The sequence below is a fragment of the Ochotona princeps genome, chromosome 26, assembly GCF_030435755.1.
Source record: "Ochotona princeps isolate mOchPri1 chromosome 26, mOchPri1.hap1, whole genome shotgun sequence".
NCBI classification, from domain to species: domain Eukaryota; kingdom Metazoa; phylum Chordata; class Mammalia; order Lagomorpha; family Ochotonidae; genus Ochotona; species Ochotona princeps.
Window position 1 is genome coordinate 27,015,206 of NC_080857.1, and position 21,266 is coordinate 27,036,471.

Below are 21,266 nucleotides of genomic sequence, written 5' to 3' on the forward strand. Positions count from 1 at the left end.
AATGTTCATATGTATATATGAACATTTGCCCATTTAAAGTGTGTGATTTGAACCTGACATTGGGCTTCGTGTGTTAAGCATCATCTTGCGATACTGGTGTCCCACATTAGTTTGAGATTTGGCTGCTTCACTTCCTACCCAGCTCCCTAATAAAGTGTCCACAGAAGCAGTAAAAACAACCCAAGAATTAGGCCCTCTGCCACCCGTGTAGGAGAACAGGATCAGTTTCTAGCTCTTGGCTTCCGCCTGGCCCACAGCTGGCTCTGGTGGGCGTCTGGGCAGTGAATCAGTGCTTGTAAGAGCTCCCTCTTCCCCTTCTCCGTCCCCCACCTCCCATCCGTGTTACCCTGTCATCCTAAGAAATAAATAAGTAAATCAATCTTTCAAAAAATAAGGTGCACAATTTAGTAAGAATTTAAGTAAGAATCAAGAAAGAATTTAATTCTCCTTTTAACAACAGAATCGTGTAGTATCGATTATTGGCTTTAAATTAGTAAGCCCTTGACCAAGGCACAGAATTTCCTAATCTGCTTAAAAATTACTTCCCAAGTTAATTTAGAATTACCTAAAAATGCAAAACCAAATATTTGTTGCCAAGTTGAATACTACAATGTTTGAAGGAATCTGTTGGGTGAGGGCTGAGGAGTTGCGCATTTAGGGCTTGTTGAAAGTTTGCCAACAGGTCATGGTGTGTCCAAGTAAAATGCTGCATTAATGGTTTTCTTCCCAAAGATCTTTCAGGTACGGCTGTGCCCTGGCTGAGGGCTCCTTGGCTCCATGTGGTATCATGGATCCTGTGTTTCAGTGGGAGATACCCGCATTCAGACATTGCACCATCTCAGCTTCGGGAAAATGCCAGCAAATGCTTTCTGCTGTGTGTGAAATGTTTTAGGAATTTCAGGGTAAAAATCTGAGATCTCAACGGAAAGTTTTAGGTATTTTCATACAAGTTAGTCAGTCAATCACACATGAGCCCAGAGGAGCTTTGCATGTGTTACATTATACACATGTCACATATAGCAGCATGACTATGAATCCAAATATACCACTCATAGAGATATGCCTGCACGCTCACACTTAATCCATGCGTTGTGTTCACAGAGATAGGCTCACATTCAATCATGGAGTAACTCATCTGAACATTCCAGAAGACTATAAAAACATGTATGTGCTTGTTGCAAAATGCAAATGTTACGGAAGGATGTGGGATAGGAGGGAAAATTTGTTTTCATCTCCAAAGTGATTTTTGGTAGTTTTTCCTCGCTGCTCAGAGAGCCACTGCCCGCCGTTGTTCACTCAAACATTTCAGGATTATTTACACATGCAGTATATACCAGCTTAGTTTGAAACCTAAAGTATTATTTGGATGTGCACACACGTACACACACACACACACGTGACTGGAAGGGACTTGGAGTATTGTGTAAGGTGGGTATGCTCACATGGAGCCTTCATGAAGCTCCCAAGCACCTGGAACTCAGGGCTCAATTGGCACGGATGCTCTAGTTATCCAAGGTTTTAGGTTTCTAAGAAAAATGCATTGCAAGAGAGTAAGAACCCATCAGGAAGCAGGTACAGTCAGCAGGCCAGCCTGGCCAGGCCCTTGGTTGCTCTGCAGCTCAACCCCTCAAGGAATGTGTGCATGGGGGCAGCCATGGCATCGGTCACCGGTCACCGAGGAACCACAGAAGTTCAGGGGCCACCCTGCCAAGGGAGTGTGGAACACCCGTGCACACCCCAGGCCCCTCACTCCCCAGCACAGCAGCCTGCACAGCTCTGCCTGGGCTCTGATTCCTGAAGTCCCTGCTTCCCCCAAGGACTGAAGACGCCAAACCAGGCAGGCAGGCAGGCAGGCAACAGTGCAGCTGCGGTCCATGAACCACAGCCTAAGGACCCCTGGGGAGGACTCCAGCCTTCCTCTTTGCTGGTGGCTGACCTAATGGGGCCAGCTGCAGCCGGAGATCTGGCATCCAGCCCCTCTGGAAAGTCAGCCCGAAACCTCAGAACAAATATTTCCCTCAGTGAGAAGCTCCAACTTTCTTGCTCATTCACATCTTAATGCGCATGTGTGGTTTTTAAAGACTTACTTTGAGAGGCCGGGTGACAGAATCGGGGGGGGGGGGGAGAGTTAGAGAGAGAGAGAGAGAAAGAGAGAGAGAGAGAAAGAGAGAGAGAGAGAGAGAGAGAGAGAGTAAAAGAGATCTTCTATTTGTTGATTTATTCCCGAAGTGAATGGGTAGAGCCAGGAACTTCATCATCCTGGCTTCCTAACCAGGGGGCATTCTGTATTTCAGCACTGGAAGCTGCCCCCTCCACCGTCAGCTAGATCACTGGTTCACTCCTCGTGGTCTCCTGGCGTCCTATGGGCGACCTGGGGTGAAGCATCATGGATCCAGGCCTTGACTTCTCACATGCTACAACTGGCTGGGATGGGGTGGGGCGTGGGAGTGGGGAACGGAGAGGAATGTAGGCTAACCTGTGTTTCTGAGGCTGAGGCTGCCTCAGAACCACCTGGAGGCCTTGTGAGGGCCTTCCCCTGCCCCCGCCACTCCCAGATGAATTATTCTAGAAGATTCTGTTGTTATGTCTCCTTTACCTCATTTATATATATAGGTGGGTGCTTATCTCCACAAACACTGGTCAAAATGGGAGGTTGAATCAGGCCTGCTGATTGCCTCACCACGATTGTGGCTGCGTGAGGGCTGGGGAGGGCCATAGTATGTTTCTTGACAAAGTCTTCATACACTGACACTTAAGGTAAAGCATTATAGCTATTTTTCATATCACTGTTTGTGGAAGCTCAGAATTTTAAGTGACAGATTAAATATTTTTTCTGGAAACTCAATTATTCAGTTATTCAGGGATATAATAAAGATGCAGCGGTTACCCGGCCCCTGAAGACATTGTCAGGCCTTGGGATGTGCCATCTATTTGATGGCTGGCAACTGCTGGAAATGACCACCAGATGGCAGCAGATACTGTGTATTTAAACTTGAAAGATCAAAAACCTGAAGAAAACTCGAGTTGGAGAAATGTTACAACTATGGGAGCAAATAACCGGTGGCATGGAGGGATCAGGTGTGTTTGATTCATGTGGCTGCCAGAGGAATTTTCCTCTGGCATTGCTGGGTGGGCAAGTGAGGTCAGTTTGTATTTCTGATCCTTTATTGTCTTAGCAGGGCAGCTTCGCCACGTTCTGCATTGTTGAGCTCTGTGGGCCCTGCTCCGTCATGAGGCCTGAAAGATTCCTTGCCTTGTCAATGTAGCACAGATAAGGATGCTAACCCAACTAGGTAAGGTCAGTAAAGAGGGAAGAAGGCAAAAGCCCAGAAAGCAATTGCAAGGATGTGGAAGTGAGACAAGTCTAGTCTCCCTTGCTCTTTGCCAGTCTTGGTGATAGGGTGATACAAAATATGAGCCTGACTGCCCTGACAAAGTTCCCTAGATCCCCGATGCTCTGTGCATGTGAGCGGTCACCTCTGCTCCCCAGTTCTGCTGAAATAGCGATGCTCCTTAGAGCTTCGATGTGGTGCCAGGTTTCCCAGTCTCTCCACCCCCACTTGACCAATGCCACACTCAGACGTGTTCAGCGATTCTTATGACGTGCATGTTCCTTTGCAAATTCCCCAAAGAGACCTCCACTTCTTTATTTCCTGGTAAACAGCTTTTAAGTTGAGCAAAATGACATGTACCCAGATAATTGTGAAAAAAGGGCTAGACAGATGCTTAACTACAAATAGCAATTACCAGAAAACTCACAGTGGGAAATTGGTCGAAGAACCACTCTAAAGGACTTCAGAGGCAAGCATCTGGGCAAACTGAACAACCCAGATTTTGACCTCAATAAATGACCCAAGGCTTATTTGGTAATAAAAACTTTATCTAAGAAATTGGGCCGTAGCCACCGATTGCTCATTTTCCCTCCTCCAACCTAAGAACACGTAACATTGAAGAGTTCACTGGCACAATGTGTGGGGTGTCGGGATGCACGGCCCAGGGATGTTTTCACCCATTAGAGCATGTGCCAGCTGACGAAGGGTTCTGATCCATTGCCCGACATTACGGCTGGCCAGGTTTCCCAACTTAAAGAAATATTTCTTTCACCATGTCTGTGAATACATTCACAGGGTGAATGCATTTCAAGATGCCTAGATAATTTAGAGTTAATTCCCAGTTGTTCAGGGGGAAAGACCTGCACTTGTGGAAAACATCCCAAAATGCTGGCTTTTCTTTCTTTCAACACTTCATTCATCTCTTCTCTGCCACCTTTCCTCACATTTGTCTCTTTTGAAACTTTTCATAGCTCATTTGAGGGTTCAAATAAATGGTAGGCAATGAGGATCACATAGGTGAAGTGAAACATTTACCCATTTATTCTGGATCTGGAATAGGATTGGGTAAGAGGAAATTAAAAATCTTGATTGAATGTTATTTTGGTTGTTGATGGTTATCCATCAACAAATGCATCATTACTTCATTATCAGCATGATTTAGGTTTTTATACTTGAAAATATTTTTGAAATCCCAAGAACGCACTTGCAGTTGTTTGGACTGACACTTGAATGGTCAGACTGAGTCGCGTCTGTGCTTGGACTACACTAACCCAGCCAGATAGTTTTCCGCTGATGTCCCCCACCAACTCTTAGTTATCAAGATAATAAGAACGTACCTGTCCTGCGGTGTCATACAGTCCCAGCAAGTGCTGCTTGCCTCCCACTGTCACGGTGACTAGGGGAGAAGAGAAGAGGAGAGTCGGTAAGCACATGCTTCAGCCCTAAGCTTCCCCTGTCTTCTCGCCAGCATCTCCCTGGACAGCAAGGAGAAGCATATGCCTCCCCCATGTAGATTCTAAACCAGGTCGACAGCATGAATTACAAATGAAACGCAACCTTGGGCTGTGGTGACAGCAGATGGCATGTGCCAAGTCCATATTTCTTAACGGAGATGATTATTATCGGTGCTACCAGGGCACTCCGGAGGTTGCACATGAATGCCAGCTTGTCTCTAGAATATCAAGCTCCTGCAGAAAAAAGGGTGCTGGATGCCTTTCTGGTTAACTTATTGTCATCTTGTCTTTAGTTGAAGCACCTTGTAGCATATTGATAGCGAGAATAACTTCTCTCTTTGAAACCTCTTTGCTTCCATTTGTCTACGAAATTTTAATAAAACCCTAAAAACAACCTACCTGCACATTTTATAGTCTATAAAGAGAGTAAAGCAAATAATTAAGTAATAAGGACTTGCCGTTAATTTAAGAAAGTTTGCTAATTAAATATAACCAACATGATTTAAAACATAGACTATTCTAGTGTGTTTAGCTCAGCTGGTTCATTTCAATCTTGCCCCTTCGAGGCAGGAGATGTTGTGTGACTTCAGTCTCCCATGTCTGAAGGGTAAACAGAGAATGAAAAGGAGCAGGCTTGATTTACCCAACAGGCTTTCCACCGTGCCAAGCAATTGTGGCTGAAAGTGAGAAGTAATACAAGGATACCAACTACTCAGCGTATGTCTGGAATTGAACTAAAGTCTCAACTTGAAACTAAACCAAGATTGAACAGATTGAACGCTGGAGTAGTACGATTTTCTGGGAGAATGGAAAGGACAAGTTGAAATTTCCAAAAACAATTTGACTTGGGAAATAAAAAATGAAGGAAAAGGTGGGATAGTTTTTCCTAATTAAAAAAAAAAAAACCACAAACAGGCAAATGCCATAGAAATATGATGTTTGTGTGGCTTGGAGCGATGGCTCAGTGGCTAAACTCTCATCTCATTAGCAGGATCCCATATGTGTACCAGTTCAGGTTGTGGCTCCTCCCTTTCCATCCTCCTCTCTGCTTGTGGCCTGGGAAAGCAGTCGAGGACAGCCTGAAACTTTGGGACCCTGTACCCACTTGGGAGACCTGGAAGAGCTCCTGGCTCCTGGCTTCAGATCAGCTCAGTTCCAGCCATTGCGGCCGCTTGGGGAGTGAACCAGTGGTTAGAAGATCTCTGTCTCTCTTTATAAATATGATCTGCCTTTTCAAGATAAACAAATAAATCTTTAAAGAGAATGTTTGCTTCCTCCCATCATTAGTTGTGCAGATAATGTAAAGCAAACTCTGAGGAGCCACTTTCTAATATATCTAGAACACGTGTAGGCTGATTCTCTAGTTTACTGTTCAGAGTTGCTGAATAACATTGAAATTTAAAAACATAATTGACTTTCATTTATTTGAAAGGGATGGTGACACAGAGAGGGGGAGACAGAGAGAAAGAGGTCGTTCATTCATTGTTTTACTCCCCTCATGGCTATAAGAGCGCAGGTCAAAGCCAGGAGACAAGCATTCCATCTGAATTTCTTAAGTGGGTGGCAGGGATCAAAATTCTTGAGCCATCTTCTCCTCCCTTCCCAGGCACATTGTCAGGGTGCTGGATTGGAAGTGGAACAGTGAGGACTTGAACTAGTACTTTGATATGGGATGCTAGTGTTACAATGTTGGCTTAACGCACTGTGCCACAATACCAAACCACTGGTATCTATTTTTACCCTTGTTTGTTTCCAGGTTCATGGGCTGAATATATACAAATTATTTCTTAGTGACTCAGTCTTTTTTTGAAAAGGTTGCCTTCCCAGACACTGGGAGCTAGTTTTCTAATCTACTTAGAGCTATGTGTGTTCAGCTTGATAGCATAGCTAGTTATTCTGATGAGCTTTCAAATGTGTATTTCTAAACAGTGAGCCAGGCACCATCAAACCCTGTTACAATGGTGGTAGAAGAAAGACATCTAAACATCTTCTCTTCCTTATGTCAGGCTAGCAACGGAAGTGAAGGTGACAGCATTGGACCTGAGTTTTGGTCCTGTTTTATTTTCCTCTGTGCGCACAATGGAAGAAGAGAACCCAGCCAAATGTTGCTGAAGATGCTGCTTAAAGGGTTTCTCCAGGGATGAATTCACTGTCTCATCATGGATCAGGAACAAAGGAAGAAATGCAGCTGTTTTGATATGGACTTTCCTGCCCTACATGGAAGACTGGGCAGCAGTTCCTGAGCGCCTTCACCTTGTTGCATGAGACAGAGGCTCATGAGCAGAGTGAGTACGGGCAGCCAAGGCATCCCCTCTGCTCCACCGGGCACGACAAGTGTAGTGTTCTAAGTGCTGACTCTGACCTTTGTCACTGGAGTGTTGATGTAACTGCTTAGGTTTCCCCCGTTTTTCTTTCCTGCTTCCTCCTGGGAATCGCCCTTTTCCCTTTGGCAGCTTTGACTCTGGGGGATTTCGTTGGGGGTATATGGGAGCACAGGAAAGTGTAGCAGTGAGCAGTTTGGGTATAGTGCACTGTCCATTCATCCTCCCCTTCTTCAAATCTCTGTTGAGTTCCCAGACTGTGCTCAATGTTGGCAGCACAAAGATCAGCCATAGCTCTTTGTCATGGGACATTGGAGGCAAGTAGTTTATGAGCAAAACATGAACACATAGCAGAGGTGATGTAGGAGGAGAATAAGAGATGCCACGCCAGGGGCAGCATAGAGGAGGGCACTTGGTCTGCATCCGTGTCTGTATGCACACTGCACTGAACTGGTCAGGCTGTTTGGAGGGGAGCAGTCTGAGCAGAGTTCTGAATGATGGCCAAGAGTTACCTAGAATGCACTGGTGGGGAAGCAGAGGTGTCTCTGAGCTACCCAGAGTGCGCAGGGGGGAGGGACTGATGTGTCCTGTGAGCTACCTAGGATGCCATGGGAAGATGAAAATGAAGAATCCAGCTGTCCCAACTCACTACATTCGGCCTTATTTTGAAAGCTTTGTTAAGCTACAAAAGGACAAACTTCTTCTCTGTGCCCCCCACCAAAAACACTAAAGAGAAGGAGTCAAAATAACTTTGTTGACTTAAGGCAAGTGATGGAGGAAGAGAGGATGGTGTTTTTGTGTGGAAGCCATGTTGGACTTCCAGCTTTGCCATGTGGTGGTTGAACAGTCTGTGTGGAGCCAGCTCTTCTAGAAGAATTCTATCCTTCCTATTCTATCGGAAGGACGGCAAAGAGATGGCACAGTGCATGCCAGAGGACACCAAGGGACAGCCAGCGACAGATGCACGCACAGTCATACATTGCGTGTTGTACAAGTCATGGCATTGTGAGTCCTCATCTTGGACTAGCAGTAGATGCCTGCACTCGCCAACTAGTGTCCTGTGTGGTTTCTGAGTTTGGAAAGGAGTCAGTCACAGCTGCACAGAAGGAAGGCATTGCCATCGCCACCAAATGCTAGCGCAAACGCATTGCCATGAAAGTACCATCTTTCAAGTCAGACAGTTCAGCGTATGAATCCCATCTGTGCTAGTCGTCTTTTAAGTGATCTTGGGAAAAAAAATCACCTTGAGTCCTCCATCAACTCTATCCTTATTAATAAAATTAGGCAGACTGTCATCTACCAAGGCTGGTAACTTGTGAGGAGGAAACAAAATGAGAAAATGCCTGGCATACAGTTTGGGCCATTGTAGATCATTGTTCTCTTTTAACAAATGCTTATAGGTTTTGCTGTAAGGAGCACTCTGTTTTACACAGCATCCATTAACTGGCACGAAGTGGATCTTAGTGCTTGCAAAGTACTAGTCTGATCACCGCAACTGAACAGAAGATCCTTGACGATGGAGTCCCCACACCCAGTTTGCCCCACAGTGCACAGCGCAGCTGCTGGCACCACCACATGTGACATGTACATGAGTACAGAAATGCAGTATCAGGTCTTTCAAGACAGGCTGAGCAGCAGCTTGACGCAACTACCGCAAAGTGCCTGCATCCAGCAAGTCAGCCTGGTAGACAGGGGTCAGGCTAAAATCCCAGGGCACCTGATATTCTCGGAGCTTTTAGAGATGTTTTTATAGTTTAGAGAGATTGTAAAGCAGAGTGAGTCCAATGACCTACTAATGGCTTAGGTAGTTCTCTGAATAAAGTGCCAAAAGTTGTCAGTGACGTGTTAAGTGTATGAACCTTGAAGGCCTCCTTCTCCAAACCCATTAAATTCATTGCTTCTCCATGTTTCTTCTTTGAAAGAACTGGAGTGATTAAGCATCCTGTAAGGTGTTAATGAAATCAGTTCATCTCACTCCTTCCAAGGCCTACTTTCCCCCAGTGTGTCAGTCATCTCCCCTAGCTGTGTGTCACTCGTAGACTTGGGTGAGGAAGTGCGTGATGGCCATGTCCTGGCAGCCAGCTCAGGTGGCACCAGGTGCTTGACTTGCAACGCTTTCCTTTTTGGGTGCTGGACTAACCATTTCCACTGTTTAGAGCAGGCGTCTAAAATATGACAAAACTAGAGCAGTATGCCAAAAATATGAATTCTAAGAGAATTCCACTGTGGATGTGTCAGCCTCCCAGGATAAGAGTAACTTCTGAAAGGTCATTGAACAATGCAATTGAACCCTAGATTAAATTTGAACTCTATGAATAGTGTTTTTTTGTAATGCATATATTCCATGGACTTTTTGAAGACAAATCATATGCACAGATCTCAAAATTATCTTCTAATTCTATTTTTTTCCAGTACCTTTTAAAGTACTCTGATACCCTTCCGTTCCAAACACTTTGGTGATTCTGCATTGTTAATGTCTGACGTTCTGTAGTGGCCAGCAGAGGCAGACACACCTGACCACGTGGCGGAGGAAATACCATGCAGGTGTGGTTTTGGAGGAAGAGGCACTAGATTATAAATACAGGAAGAAACAAAATTTTTAAAAAAGTTAAAGCCATCCTCTCATGCAAATATGAAATGAACATCTAGCAAAGATTTAGTATAATTTTTTTTCTTTTATTATTTATTGGATGAGAGGAGGACTTGAGCAAAGATTTAAAAACTCTTTAGTGGAAAACTTAGGAAAATGGTAACAGTTCATAGAGCATTTTGAGAAATAGAGATTTTGAAGTGCCTGAAAGTAATGTTAGAAGAAGACACGTAGCTTCCAGGGAAGCTCGTTATCTTGGACAGGGGTTATTTGCATGTCAGTCCAACAATATTTACAAGTTAACGTAACTTCACGAAGTCTAGGCTTTTCAAGGTCCTTTCCCCTCGGTAAGAGGTTGATCTGGGAAGAAGGGCTGGGCCGCATTATCCATCAGGATGATGGGAGGACAGAGTGCACACTCCTGGCCTGACAGGAAAGTTTCCCATCCGTTTTCTTCATGCCTGAATTTAAGTGTGTACTCTGTTTCTTTAATGAGATGTTGGGCAAATCGTCACCGGGTCTCTGTCACACTTGGAAAAGAACAAGTGTGTTTACAATAAAATGTTGTCCAAAAATGAAGGGCAATCAGCACTAGAAGTTTTCCTTGTGTAGGAGCTGCAAGTAATGGGGAGCTCAGCAGGAGTTCCCAGCTCTGACTTCCAGGGGTGTGGACGGGACGCCTTCGACAGTGGTCCCACCTATTCCCCTTCTCCGTTGCTCACCCCTGTGCCCCTCCCTTTCCTGTGTTCTAGAAGACCCTACGGGGGCTGTGACTCATCCAGCTCCAGTGGCTGCCAGTCTGTGTGTGTGTGTGTGTTTGTCAGGCTGTGTGTATGTGTATCAGGCTGTGTGTGTGTGTTTGTTAGGCTGTGTGTGTGAGCATGTGTGTATGTTTGTTAGGCTGTGTGTGTGTGTGCATGTGTGTGTGTGTATGTGTGTGTGTGTGTGTGTGTGTGTGTTTGTCAGGCTGTGTGTGTGTGTGCTTGCATGCACGTTGCTCCCTGATGTAAACCTTACAAATATACATGCACATTTCACTAAGGATATAACTCCTCCCAAATCAACATGTTAATCAGAAACAAACACTGGATGGCCACAGCTATGAGTGGGTGTGACTCATTGTCCTTCAACACACATTCACATTCTTGTTAATGCTTTTTGTCCTTCCTGTCTGCTGACACCAGCCCATCTCAGCCCCCAACTTTCAGCATGCATGGGACCTCTTGTCCGTACATAGGCCGTGCTGGGAAATACCAGCCGCTCAGGCCCGTCTCACTTCATGTGTTGGCACCAGATCCTGTGACTACGCAACAACCAATGGGGTGAAAACCAAGTGGGTTTTCTTAGGAACCGCTGAGATTCAGAGTTAGGGGCTTTTCTTATATAGGTCTATTCCATAATAAAAAGTATTTCATTTCAATCTGGTAACAGAGATGGGTACCTAAAAAAGTTCAAGAGAAACAGAGTTAAAAAGATAAATTGGGCCAGGCATTTAGCTTAGTGGCTAAGATGTCAGTTAAGGCATTTGTACTGGGGCAGGTGTTGTACAGTGGGTTAAGTAGTGACTTGCAATGCTGGCATCCCATGTTGGAGTGCCAGGGCAAGTTCTGGCTACTCCACTTCTGATCCAGCTTAGGGAAGACAGTAGGAGATGCCATAGGTCCTTGAGCCTAGAGACCTGGGAAATCAGGATGGAGCTCATGGCTCCTGGCATTAGCCTGGGCCAGAGTTGGGTATTGTGACCATTTGGAGTGTGAACCAGTAGAATGAGATCTCTCTCTCTCTCTCTCTCTCTCTCTCTCTCTCTCCATCTTTATTACTCTGCTTAACAAACAAATAAATCTTTTTTTTTTCTTTTAAAAGGTATCTTTGCACCCCATATGACAGTATCTATTTCTGACTGCAGCCTCCTGCTAACGTGGGTCCTTTGTAACGGCAGTGATGGCTCAAGACATTGGGTTCTTGCCACATAAACATTGGAGACCGCGACTGAGTTCCCAGCTCTCGGCTTTGGACTGACAAGACCTGGCCATCGTGGGGAGCTGCAGAGCAAACCAGTAGGTGGGAGCTACCTCTCTTACTCAGCCTCTCCATTACTTTTAAAATATGAAAGTTTATTTTGGTGTGATAACTTGAAATCCAAGCATACTTTTTTTTTCATAAGATACATTCTCTTTGAATGTTTTTGAGGATCCCTTGAGGTGTGGGTTTAAACTTTTTTTGGACTAAAGTAAATTTCAACTCTATTTTTATAAACTTTTAGAAGTGTCCTATAACCTGTATGAATCCTATGAATCCTCTAGTTCCATTCATATTTTACTTTCCCTTCAATGATTCGGTTTGCATCAGTTTGTAAACCTCTTGGATATATACACATATATGAGAGAAGAGGAGGGGCAGGGGAGAGAGGGCACTTCCATGTACTGATTTACTCTCAAAATGTCCACAAAGGCTGGAATTGGACCAAACTGAGGGTGGAAGCTGAGGACTAAATTCGGGCCTTTTATGTGGGTGACAGGAACACAGCTTTTTGTCCATTGTTGCTGCCTCCTTGGGTATGCATCAGGAATCTGCAATCAGGAGCCACAGCTGGGACTTAAACTCAAGTTTGTCAACAGGGGATGTGGGCATCCTAACCAGTATTTTGACTGGAAATCCAAACACCTGTACCCTACCTGCATTTTTTTAAAACAGAAGAACTGATCAGAGCCCTGGGCTCTCTGTGAACAGACTCCGGGGCCTTGAAAAACAGTTTTACTGATCCTCAATTTTCTTATGGGTAAAAATGACATTTATTTGAGCCAAGGAGATCCTAAATGTGAAACGTGCATCAAAGGTTCTACAAGTGCAGGTATATCACTGAGTACACAGCTCCTTGGTTAACAAAACTTCAGGAAATGGAGCTTTCTGGAACAAAGCTGTCCTGCCTGTGAGTGGAGAGCAAATGGTCAGGAAAGCTCCATCTTTTTATACTTTTATGATGGTGGAGGCAAAGGGGGCGTGGTTGGAGGAAGAGAATCAGTGGGCATTTGCTCAGCTCCAGGACACTCTGAACGGCCTGGGGATAAAGCCAAACCAAAAAGCCACAGATTCCATAACATCCACACCCTGGAACTTTAGAGTTTAGCTTGGCTTCTCTCTTCCTTCCTCAGCATTTGCTTGGTTTGCACATCCTGCCAGTTCTACCTGCAATGTGTTTTTACAATCCAACGCTCATCATCGTGAGGCAGAGCTCCACACCCATGTTGTTATTTGCAGCAGGCACCCGATCTGCTGCCTTTCCCTGAACCCCATCTTTCATATTTCGTTTGTGCTGCTGTAGGGGAGAAATCCCACTGAGGCTCCCAGTCACCTCCTGGAATAAAGTCAAGCATTTTCCAAGAAAGTCTTTGTAATCCAACCCCCTTTTAACTTTTCCAGCTCTCTTATTGCTTACCCTTCTGCAACTCATTGTATTCCAGAGACTTATATGCCATTATATTCCAAAGTCTTACTTAAGCTCTTCCTTCTGGGATTCTTGAATGAAAAGGTCTGAATGCTTTCCATCCTCGAAGTCCCCCAAGAACTCCACTTTCCCTTGCTGATTGGGTCAGAAAAGGCTGTGAGTATTTATTCTTATGTCTCAGGACCCAGTCCAGTCTGGACAGGCAGCCTCATAAATGCTGACTTAGTCCCTGAAAAGTCCATGGAACTCTTACCAAAGTGAAGGAGTTCTCAGACTGCGCTGTACTCCAGCACTCACTGGCCTTCATGAGAGCCAGGGTGGGTGTAGAATGGGCTGGGCTAGGTCTTGACTCCTGCTGAACCGCACAAAAGCTGTGTCTGGGTGTGGACCAGGCATGATTGGGTTGCACCACCCAACAGTAAGAACCAGAATGGGTGTGGGCTGGCTGAGCAAGGCAACTGTTCCTGCCAGGATAGGAAGTGGACAAAGTCAACCTGGGCCAAGGACTCAGCGATGTGTGCAAGATAAGCCACTGGAAGGAAACCCAACAGAGGAGCTTAGGAAACTCCTTTGTCAGGATGCAGTCTCTGCAGATGAGCACAAACGCAAGGTAAGGAACAGTCCAGGCCAAGCCAGATTACAGTACCCACTGGCACACATGTGGGTCAGGTCTGGGGACAGACCAGGCTGGGCCAGTTCATAACATCCACTGGCACATCTGAGCCTAGGACAGGGTGCAGGAGGGGCCAGATTAGGACGCAACACCAGCCAGTTCACACTGGAGCTAGGACAGGGGTCTGGCTGTTCTGGGCTAGGCTGCAGTACCCACCACCAGGAGCTGGAACTGGGGGCCTGCTGGATTGAGCCAGGTTGCACAACATGATAGTGGATGTTGAAGTGAGGCAATCCATGCCAGCCTGGGGTCAGTGGGTACTGGATTTGTGAGCTCCAGGAGTAGGGGATCTGGAGGGGTTTGGGTCACCTGGCCTGGGACCTTGGGCTCACCAGCGAGGTGGGTATCAGGTTTGTAGCTCCAGAAGCTGGGGGCTCAGGTCACCTGGCCTGGGTCCTGGGACCTGCCAGTGGGTGGGTGCTGGGTTCATGACCCAAGGGGCAGGGGATCCAGTGGGGCTTGGGTTGCCTGACCTGGTCTCTCGGCCTGCCTGTATGGTGGGTGTCAGGTTTGTGAGCCCCAGGGGCGGGGGATCTGGCAGGGTTCAGGTAGCCTGGCCCTAGTCTTTGGGCCTGCCTGCAAATTAAAAAGGAGGAGCACTGCCCTGATGTACATGGAGAATATGGCAGCCCATTTTGTACCATTGCAGAGGAAGGAGAACAGAGCAAATTGGACAACTACCCCAGCAAACGATGACAGCAAAATTCTGGGTGAATGGAGACTGAAGGTCGACTATGTCAGCCAATGGACATTGGGAGGGTCGTCTCAGCCTCAGATTGGTGAAATAGACAGCATTGCAGAACTGCCCCAATCACTTGGCCAGAACCCTTGAAACATGTACCACTGTTCCAGAGGGCTCTGGGTTGATATTGGATGGTGGCTACCCATCCTTGGGTACTGGGACATTTGGGAGGCTGGGTGTGGCTTCCCCCTTTATCTTTTCCTTTCCCCCAGATACAAGAAAATTTGGATAAAATTATTTCACCCACTCTCCCCTAACCCTCAATCCTTCCCACCCTGACCAAACATATAATCATCATCAAAATTAAAAAAAAAAGTGAGGGAGTTCTGTGAGATGTTTTACATCTAGTTGCATTTTTTTGTGTTACCCAAAGGGCTACCCAAGAGCTCTGAAGGAACATGGATGACAGGCGGGGTCACCAGTGGTGACATCCTATACGAAAGCCAGTGCACGTACTGCGAGGCAATGCTGCTTGCATCACTTTTCCACATTTCTGGGCAACTTCTACCAGCTATGAGGTTGCTGGAGACTGGGTCAGCGGGGAAATGGCCACCACCAAGTTGTCTCCCAGTTCCCATGGTAGCCAGGCCAAGAGGTCATTAGTCATGCATTTCACAGGACTTATTCCTTGAGGGAGACTTTGGGAAAGATTGAACAAATTCTAAATAAAATCTGTATGTGGGGACTGTAGCTTATAAGCAGACTGTGCTTTTTGTGAAAATTCCTTTTTTTTTTTTTAATGAGTAGGACAGCTCTTGATGCCATATTCCTACTGCTGCTGGAAAGTCAGGATTGTGAAGTTGCTGACAATGCACAGGTTGAGTAGTGAGTATTCCTAATCTGAAGAGTTCTGAAATGCCATGAAATCGGAAGCTTTCTGAGTGCCAACAAGACACTAGAGGTAAAACATTTCACACCTGACCTCACGGGATAGGTTGCAGTATGAGCAAAGGACTGCTGAACATCTTGTATGAAAGTACCTTCAGGCCGTGTAGGTAACAAATAGAGATGAACTTTGTATTTATTTTTGGGTCCATGATCAATGTATCTCTTTGTGTGTACGTAGATATTCTGAAATCTTAAAAAAAAAAAAACTCCAGTGCCAAATACTTCTAATCTAAAACATCTCGCAAGGGGTGTGAGGGGTGGCAACCTGTGCCTGATGTAGAGGCAGAAGTATTTAGCCTTGCCTTTGATGCGCCGATCTGCATGTATCAGACCGGGCACCATGGGGAACTTCTAGTTTTACACCTGGTCTCTGAAAGTCTGCATTTTGGTTGAGTTGGGCCTGAATCTCAGTTCCCTCATCTTTATGATGAACAAATAATGACTCTGCTGTTCTGAATGATCCCATCCACTTTTGAGAGAGCATCAGATGAGGTAGTGACTGGGGAAAACCTTACTGTGTGCTCAGGACTGCACGGACATTCATTCTTTCAACCACATCTGGTGCACACAAGAGCAACGCTGCTTCTCCAGAAATGGTCGCGAAGAAATTCAAATGCTGAGATGATGGTGAAGGTGGAATAGTGTGTCTTTGTCAAGAATCTCTAGGCTCATAAAAGTCCTGCCAGGTGCTAACTGTAGCTGGTTAAAAGGTATGATGGAAAATACTTTTTTCACAGTAACAGCAGAACCTATAACATGTCCAGTAGTGTACAAGATTTTTATGGCAACAAATATGACATTTTGCTGAGAGACCAGTGCAAGAAATATGAAATATGGAGAAAGAGTTCATATTCTTGGGTGGGAAGCTTTATACAGCAAAGCTGTCATACAGCCTTAGTACGTTTAAAATACTGGAAATAGAATGTTTTGAGTTAGGAATGTAATGGAGTGATTGTAGTAGCTACATAAAAATTTAAATTGATGGGGTCGGTTGATAATTAAGAATGTCATAGGAAGACATTATATAATTGTGATTAGAAATGTGCTTCAAAAAGTTCATATGAGAAAAAAGCTATATGGCTTTCAAAATATTTCACTCACAATAAACTTGTCATTTAATTCCATTTTCCGCAAACTTTTTGAAGCACCTGCAAGTATGATAATGCTTTGCAAAATAGCTCTGGTGTGAAGATCAATGAAAATGAGTAGGAATTTGAGCAGCACAGCCCGGCCTACACAGGTACATTATGAGTAGCATTTCAAATCAGCTGGAAAAGGTTAAGTACTCAATATATTACATTTAAACAATTGATTTCTGTTTGGAAATTTTTTAAAAAAAGGACTTTAAAAATACAAGTGGAGAAAAGCCATAAGGAAAAAAGGGTGATAGACTGGACTTTTTAAAAAAGAAAGGAAACTAACAGTATTAGGAAAAAAAGTTGTACTACCTGAGGGCCAAAGAATATGATTAGTATCGGGGCCAATGATGTAACACAGTAGGTAAAGCTGCTGCCTACAGACTGGCATTCCATATGGGCACTGGTTCAAATCCTGACTCAAGAAGGGAACCCGCTACATGCTTGGGAAAAGCAGCTGCAGATGGCCAAGTGTCGGGGCCTCTGCCACCCAGGTGGAGGGAACTCTTGGCTCCTGGCTTTGGCTTGGTCCAGCCATGCCTATTGCAGTCATTTTGCAGGTGAACAAGCAGATGGGATACCTCTTAATGTTTCTGTCTTTCTGTCTCTTTGTCTCTCCCCTTAGCCCAGAATTCTTTTAAATAAAGCTGAATAAATCTTTAAAAAATACATTAGTGTGTTTTTCCAAAAAAAAAGATTTTGTTTTATTCGAAAGGCTTAGAGAGAGAGAAAGAGAGAAAGCTCTTCAATCTGTTGATTCATTTCTAAATGGCCACAATGGCTAGAGCTGGGTCTATCTGAAGCCAGGAGCTAGGAGCTACTTCCAGACCTTCCAGGGAGCTGGATCAGAAGTGGAGCAGCTGGAACTTGAACCAGCACCCATATGGGATGCCTGTGGTGGCTTAGCCAATTATGCCACAGTGCTGTTCCTTATGTGTGCTTTCTAATCAACAGTGAATAATGCAAAAGAAAATAAAAGGGGGGGGGGAGGCATTTATTCTGGTAGTTAAAATATCCCTATCCTGCATAGGCATATTTGGTGTTGATTTCTGATTTGGGCTTCCAGTTCCAACATCCTGCCAATGCAGTCCCTGGGAAGCAGCTGGGATGGCTCAAGTCATTGGGTTCCTGCCGCCCACATGAAAGACCTGGATTGAGTTCTTGGTTCCCAGCTTCAACTGTCCAGCCTGGCCATAATAGGCGTTTGAGGAGTGAACCAGTGGATGTGATTTCTTCCTTTGCCTGTCTTTCAAAAGATGTTTTTAAAGAATATAGTTTAGGGCTCGGCAGCGTGGCCTAGTGGCTAAGGTCCTCGCCTTGATCCCATATGGCCGCTGGTTCTAATCCCGGCGGCTCCACTTCCTCTCTGTCTCTCCTCCTCTCAGTATATCTGACTTTGTAATGGAAATAAAATAAATCTACAAAAAAAAAAAAAAATAAAGAATATAGTTTATACAGGGCTAGGAAAATGTTGGTTAGTAGAAATCTTTCATATTAAACAGTGGTACAGCCTTTGATCCATGAAATTGGCTGTGATGAAGAGAATAATGACTAGTGCTGACAGGTTGTCTGAAGATGCTAGGGGAAATGTACATTGGCTTAGGTTTTCTGGAAATTGTATGAATAGTATAAGCATGAATAATTTCTCTTCTCTGACTTGCCAATCCTATTTCTGCAATGTGTACCAAGGAATAATCTAGCAGGTGTGGAACAATGCATACATATAGAAATATTCTTTATCTAAGGATTGATAAGAGCTATCAGTTGGAAATAATCTCGATACTCAACAGCCAGGGGTTGGCCTGCGCTGGTTCCACAGCACTGTTAGGATGGGATCGACCACTCAAAGAATAATGAGGGGTAAATGTTTAATCTGATGGTGACAGTGCCACTCTCATATCATATGAGTCCTTGGGTCAATACTTGGATCTGACTACTGACTGACTCTGAAAGGCAGCAGGTGATAGTTCAAGTGATTGGGTTTACACCACCCATGTGACAAACTGGGATTAAGTTCTTGGCCTCTGACTTCAGCCTGACCCAAACCCAGCCATCTGTGGGCATTTGGGAAGTGAACCAGGAGATGGGGGAATGTCTATTTCAAAATAAATAAATACATTTAAAAATGATGAATGTGATAAAATATTGAGGATACAACATTAAACCAAAGATGACAAAAATCAAAATTTCATATGTAAAAATATGCTTAAATTTTTTCCTATATTTTTCCATGATAAACATAAAAATAAGAAAAAAAAGGACCTTCAGTGTTCAACGTTCTGCTGCCTTTATTACTGTATAGAATGGGTTAAGTGTCATGTATGTTACCTCTCATGGCTTAAATTCTAGCGTTTCTCCCACTTCACTCCCTGAAGCTTTTGTCTTCAGCTTGTCCAGATTTATTTTCAGCCTTAGGACCAAGCTTATATTTTTATGAGATGCTGCGTGATGAATAGGCCCACTGCAGTGGAGGTTTATAAACCACAGATTGCAAAGAAACTCATCTTTCTAAGAGAATGATGATGGACAACTGATGCTCTACCTATATCTCTTTTTGCAAAGGTACCAAGAAAGTATGTGTGCTTGAAATTGCAGGATCTGCCAAAGCGTATTAGTTGTAAACCAGAGAATGTGTAGGAGCTGTAAGGACAGCAGTAGTAAATTGATTCTAAATATAGCCCTTTGTTGACAATGTCGAGGCGTAGTGGGATAAACTAGCCAAGTGCATATTTAGAGCGTGTGCTTCTGCCCTCAACTTCTATTCCAAAGTGTTACAAGATAATCTGGAGAACGCTAAGTAATTTTTTCTTCATTTTCTACTTTGCTTGGTCATTGCCCTGAGATTATTTCTACTCAGCTCTCTTTTTGTCATTACAGTCATAAGATTTCTTTTTCTTCATGTAATATCCACAATCAGGAGAACAGTTCTTTCTCAGGTTAACAAAAATGGATTCTTTTCAGGTTAAAAACAATAAAGGAGCCTTATTTTTGACTTTGCAAATTTAGAAATTTTAGTATTTGGTGGTTAATCATAGTCATCGAAGGAGGTTATGTGTATGAGAATTTGAGATGAAATAAAGCTTGGATCTTTTCTTCAATACATATATGCAAGGCAAGCTTTTCCTTGTAGCTTTGCTGTTAATAATTTTCTATTTGTGTGGAGTAGCCTCTACCACATACCTTGCAGGGTTAGCCAGTGCTATGAAGGAGTAGTTCAAAGCCAATGAGGAGTGCTCTGTGATCAACCCTCAGAACCTATGGTTTGCTTTGTTACTCAAAGCAGAGAGCTACATGTGCAGTGTTAGGAGCCTGTGAGCAACTGTTGAGAGCAATTTGAAACTTTGGCTTCTTGTTCTTTTTTCTTTTTCTTTTCTTTTTTTTTTTTTTTTTTTTTGCTGAGGCTGTTCTGCAAGATTTTGGTTAATGTGCAATTAATCTGGAGCAGGGCTTGTGCTTCCAAAGGGGATAGGTTAGAAAATCGTGTTGGGAGAACTGCATGGCAGTTTCATATTCAAGGAAACACAGCAACAATCAGCAAAAGAAATGTGTCAACTGTTCTCATCTTTCCTCCAAGTCACAAGGCACATAAAAATCAGAAGCCCCAGCACTGCTCCTTAATAGTATCTTCCTGGTGTCTTTCATAGCCAACCACAGTTGGGAAGCACCAGCTCCACCTGCTATTTTTCACCAGCACTCCTTCTGTGAAGGTTGTAGACTCCTCTCTGACAACACTATACAGCCCAGGGCTTGGCTCCCTCTCTTGCTCTCCTTTCAGCTTTGCAGCAAAGGGAAACGGAAGGGTCAAAGGTCATCTTCCCTGTTCAGCATAAGGAGTGGAGAGTCGGGGTGGGGGTGCTTGGATGATGAACACCTAGAATTTAGAGCCCTCTCTTGTGTGCCTGACACAATCCTAATACAGGTTCATCTTTTCATATGATTATTGTTTTCTGCCCTTACCCATTTTCCTGCTGAACCATGATCTTTTTGTGCTTTAGGTGTTGAACTCTTTGGTTAGTGGAACAGTAAACCTTTGACTAGAATGTGAATTGAAAAATATGTTATATCAAAAAGAATATAATAAAACATGAGGTAGCAGAATCATTAACGGGTCTGTTGCCAGATCCTGTTTACTAGGCTATCATATTGCCTCTCTCGGAGCCACAGATGCCTTTAAGTTTCAAGAACCACACAGCCAGGGCCAGCATGGGCAGCTAGAACTTTTGACTGTTTGAAACCAGAAGCCTCAAGGCTGAGTAAAGGAAAAGGAAGCAGAGATCAGAAGTGGCCAACTTAGAGTCAGTCATTAATTGATCAGAGGCAAAAATGTGGTGGTGTCATGTGAAATATGGGTCCGGATGTGGCCCGTGGGGCAGAGGTGAGGCTGTGTCCCCCACAGTATCTTTGTGAGATAATGACGTGTGGGATGGATGCCAATGAAACTGGGGAGAGATGGGATTTAGGGCTTTGCCAGTAACTACAAGGAAATGAAAATCTTGTGAAACACTCAAAAAGGAGGCTGGGATCTGGCATCACTCAAACAAATTCTGTGACCAAAAATATTTATTGGCTTATTGGCCTTTTGTTGAATCTGTCTAGTTGCTAATTTTTTTTTTCTCTGAGTAAGAGCTTGTGGTGCAGACTGCACAGTCCACCATATGGCCCTCTTGGGACATCTGTGACTTGGG

At 44.3% G+C, this 21,266-nt stretch overlaps 1 protein-coding gene across 1 annotated transcript in view; it reads right to left on the reverse strand.

Moving 5' to 3' along the window:
- The window catches only part of RHOJ (ras homolog family member J), a 168,377-nt gene that overhangs the window by 9,466 nt on the left and 137,645 nt on the right, over positions 1–21,266 (reverse strand). Inside the window, exon 3 of the mRNA XM_058655107.1 lies at positions 4,670–4,728. Coding sequence (XP_058511090.1) covers positions 4,670–4,728 — 59 coding nt within the window. The remainder of the gene's footprint in view (positions 1–4,669; positions 4,729–21,266) is intronic.